General features: G+C 39.5%; 1 protein-coding gene across 2 annotated transcripts in view; it reads right to left on the minus strand.

Annotated features, from left to right (window-relative positions):
- LOC107605742 overlaps window positions 1–3,758 on the minus strand; it is a 7,993-nt gene extending 4,235 nt beyond the window's left edge. The window contains exons 1-5 of one of the 2 annotated variants that reach the window (XM_016307712.2): window positions 3,569–3,758; window positions 2,588–2,676; window positions 1,559–2,467; window positions 1,346–1,475; window positions 1–739 (exon numbers count right to left, since the gene is read on the minus strand). In XM_016307712.2, coding sequence (XP_016163198.1) covers window positions 1–739; window positions 1,346–1,475; window positions 1,559–2,467; window positions 2,588–2,676; window positions 3,569–3,620 — 1,919 coding nt within the window. In that variant the 5' untranslated portion in view covers window positions 3,621–3,758. Of the gene's footprint in view, window positions 740–1,345; window positions 1,476–1,558; window positions 2,468–2,552; window positions 2,677–3,568 lie in introns of those variants that run through there. The other variant, XM_021105376.1, reaches the window with a different exon arrangement.

Here is a 3,942-nt window from a genome sequence, read left to right on the forward strand (position 1 = left end):
TCGGATAAGGCAAGACTTTCGAGCGGCGGACTTCCCTTGTTACCAGACATAAGTGACTCCAGAAATCTATTTTCAGCTTCTGTAGCAGAAGTTTGCCTAAGCCTAGGATCACTTCTCAATGTCTCAAACTCACTCAAACCAGCAAAGGTATTCCCAAAGGGAGCAGAAGTTTGGCGGCCAGGTATGTCAGTAAAGTCATTCGGTTTTGGAGCAGAAAAACCCGGTGGTGGTCGGGCTTTAGCTCGTAAATGAGGCATGACATCACCAAGAGGTAACCATGGTGAATCAGCTGCTGAATTATCAAGACGAACAGGTAAGTCAATACCAAAATATCCAGACTCAAACCATCCAATAATATCAATTCCTTTGAAAGGACCCTGAATTTGACCCTTAGGATCCTTATATAAAAGGGATAACTCCTCCGGTGGGGTCTGCACTACTCTCCTGCTTCCAAGTTCACTATCCAAAATTCCAGATAGCTGCCTCTTAAGAATGGAATCTTCACTGGATTGCCACTTCCCGACATCTCTTGGATCAGATGAATAATCCAAAATTCTTGACCTTACACCATTAGTTGCATCACTATTATCATGCAAGAGGGTGGTGGTTCCATGTTCACCCCCTGGCATAGTTCGCCTTGCAACACCATGATGAGCAGAGATATTTCCTTCAACTGATAAATCTTTGTTATTGGGGACCTCATCAGTTACTCTGTTAATGTCTCCATCTTCAACTCTTTCTGAACAAACACATTAGAGGAAAAGCGGAAAAGAAGTCACTTGAGACAGAAACAAGCACATTCGACATGCCATATGAAGAGTATACTACCACACATTGGCAAAAATATAAAATTAATGAGTTATGTAAAGAGTAGAAACCATGTGAATATACTCATCAGACCAACTAATACTGAAGAATGTATGCTTTCAAGTTCCAAACAATGTAAGCAATATGGAAGTAGAGATATTAACTTGAAAAAAGAAGGGAAAAAAAGAAAATAGAAACAATTAATCAAGAAAAACACCTATTGCGTTGTCTGAAAAGACCCTAAACCCCATTCATAGGGCTGCCTTATTTACATCTCTCTTCTTAGTGATACATTCATTCTTTTATCAGGATTTAAGATAAATTAGATCATGTAATCTACAAACTAGTATCTAGAGGCATAACAATGTGTTCACTTTTCATTCGAAGAGACTTTCCGTGATTAGTTATTATATCCAACTTCCAAAATTTCAGAACAATGATTTCATGAACGTTGAAGTTGACTTAAAAAACCAAGTTCAAAAGTGTAATCCTGCACCACAACCTATATGTAACTTTATAGTTTATGTCCAGTACATACCATAGAAAGATGAACCTCCAGGTTTCGATCGCCTAGTATGCAAAAAATCTGTTGAGCTTCTTCCATCTTTAGGCACCTGAGGTGCTCCACTAGTAATAATCTCCCCTTTGTCAATACCCTTTAAAATAGACTGTTACAAATAAAAAAATACCAGATAAACAACCTAAAATGAAAATGGAATTCAGTATAACGAAAAACAAAAATATCATTTACCAGTTCTTCAGAATTTGGTGCCAGAATTGCTAGAGGTTCCAATGGTTCTTCCTGTGTAAGATTAGGTACCTGCACAAAATCATCAGCTAGTTTTCTATTTCTATCCATTTTAGTCACTCTGTAAATATCAAGCAACTTTGTCCTATTATATCTGAAGGGAGAAAGTTCTCCGAGCCCAGTTTCAACTTTTTCTGGTAAAGATACAGGATAAGAGTTATTCGTGAAGCTACTGTTAGAGCCACCCCAGTCATGACCATGAGTAGAAACTGGGGTCATATTCTCCCCACGCCCACGCCCAGAGGAATATGTGGAGCCTTCTTGCTTGTTTGGGGTACTGTTATGTTGATGGGGAGGCTCTGACCTACCACGGCCGTGTGAGAAGCTAGGTCTCCATGGCCGACAATGATCTCCCTCCTTTTCATCCTTTCCATGATTGGAAGTGTGAGACAAGCCTTTGTCCAGATGTATATCACCTTCTTTTCCAGAGTCGCTCCATTTTTCACGAAGACCTTCTGGTTCCTTATTATCGGGACCCCAGCGTGTGTTCCACTTACTCTCACGCCGCTGGTCAAAGTTAGTGTCTCGGTTTCCGGAATCATTCCGTCTATCAGCAGCACCACGACGAACTTCTCCAAAGTTCTTTGAAGGCAAATTTTCTGTCCAACGCTCCACTCTCCGAGAATCACCAAGATCTTTCTCTCCATCCCTCCACCGATCCTTCCGTATGGAGGACTTAGTGTCCCGCTCTTCATCACGCCAACGATCACGGCGTCCACTTTCTGAGTCAAGCATGGACGGCCTAAAGACATCTTTTCGCTTATGAGCATCATGCACATCCTCTCCATTTCCAGATGTCTTAGTGGTCTCCATGCGAAGACCAAATGGAGGACTTAAAGCCACATGGTTTTCCTGAGAAACAATACAGAGATAAGAAGCCGGAAAATTAAAACACTTTGATGGGATTACAGACCTTTAAAGGAATAGGAGCACACACTATATGATAAAAAACCAGGAGGACTTAGTACACACCACAGTTCCTCTTCCAGATTTACTTTCCCCTGGCTTTGGCAGAAGCCATTGCGGTGAAAGTGGAATTGGATTGTCAGAGCCCTGAACATCTGCGTCAACAGGATTTAAACTTCAATTATTGTTCCAATCTTAAGAAAGCTAAGGCATTCACAGCCTCAAGCTGTAAGAAGGACATGTAATAAGCCCATGCAGATCAACAATAATATAAAACAGTTAAGGCATTATAAAACAGCTAGTTAAGCTAATAACATCACCAGCATGTACAATTCATGCTTTGATAAGTATGTACCCTGTTTTCTGAGATGAACTTAAATCCATTTATATTAAGGAAATTTATCATGCAGAGACAAAAAAAATTGATCTTATGCTAAAAAAATGACTATAAGTCAGTACATCAATGAACACTAAACAAAAAAACATGGCAATGATAGCAGCCTAATCTACAATGTTGTTATTCAAAGTTCTTTTTCAAGAATACATCTCAATTTTATTTTTGAAAAGTAAAAATGTTCAGCTGTTGTAAAAGCACTAAATTTTGCAGCCCGCAAGATCAAAGAGAAAGAAAAAAAAGTGACAAACTTCAACACACGCACACACACAAACGCAAACACAAAAAAAAGTGATATATAGCTAAAAGAATCTTTGTCGTCCTGAAGTCCACACACTGATATCGGGGGCACAAACGAAGAATCTCAAAAATTTCAAAAATATCTCAGCTTTCTGGTCCTCGAGTCCTCGAGTTCATATCTAAAAATAAATGCCACTAAAAAAATCAAATACTGATAATTTCTTTTCGGAGAAAAATGAACAAATGAAAGCGTATCGGCTAAAAAACGAGGCGAATGCTCAATGCGGCAAGTAAAAACCTCAGTTACGAAAACCCAAAACCGACCAAGAAAGACTCTTTCTTTGTTCACAGAAAAGCAAAAACCCTAATCACCAGAAAGAAGAAGAGAAGCTGAGAAAAACAAGGAAGAGAACCTTTGGAGATCTTCAATGGAGTGCGAGAATCAGAGGTGGCGCGTTGAGCCATGAGAGAGTGAGTGAGAAGTGAGAGATGAAAACCCTTGGTTTGTGAAATTTGGTTGCGAGCGATGAGAGAGTGAAGAAGCGAAACGGTGGAACATAGGGTAAGGGTTGAAGCAAGATAAAAAATTGGGGCTTCGGCGCACGTTAAGGATGCGGAACTATCGGCGCACGTTAGTGCGTGGTACTCCACTGTGTTGAGTAGTGAAGGCAGCCAACTAAACTTCTAAAAAGTATTCTCTTTCTTCCGTGAGGTATGCTGTTCAAATTCAATTCAATTATTATTATTAAATTATTTAAAAATATTGTTTCTTAAAAATCGCTTTTAT

Source organism: Arachis ipaensis, chromosome B06 (assembly GCF_000816755.2).
Source record: "Arachis ipaensis cultivar K30076 chromosome B06, Araip1.1, whole genome shotgun sequence".
NCBI lineage: Eukaryota > Viridiplantae > Streptophyta > Magnoliopsida > Fabales > Fabaceae > Arachis > Arachis ipaensis.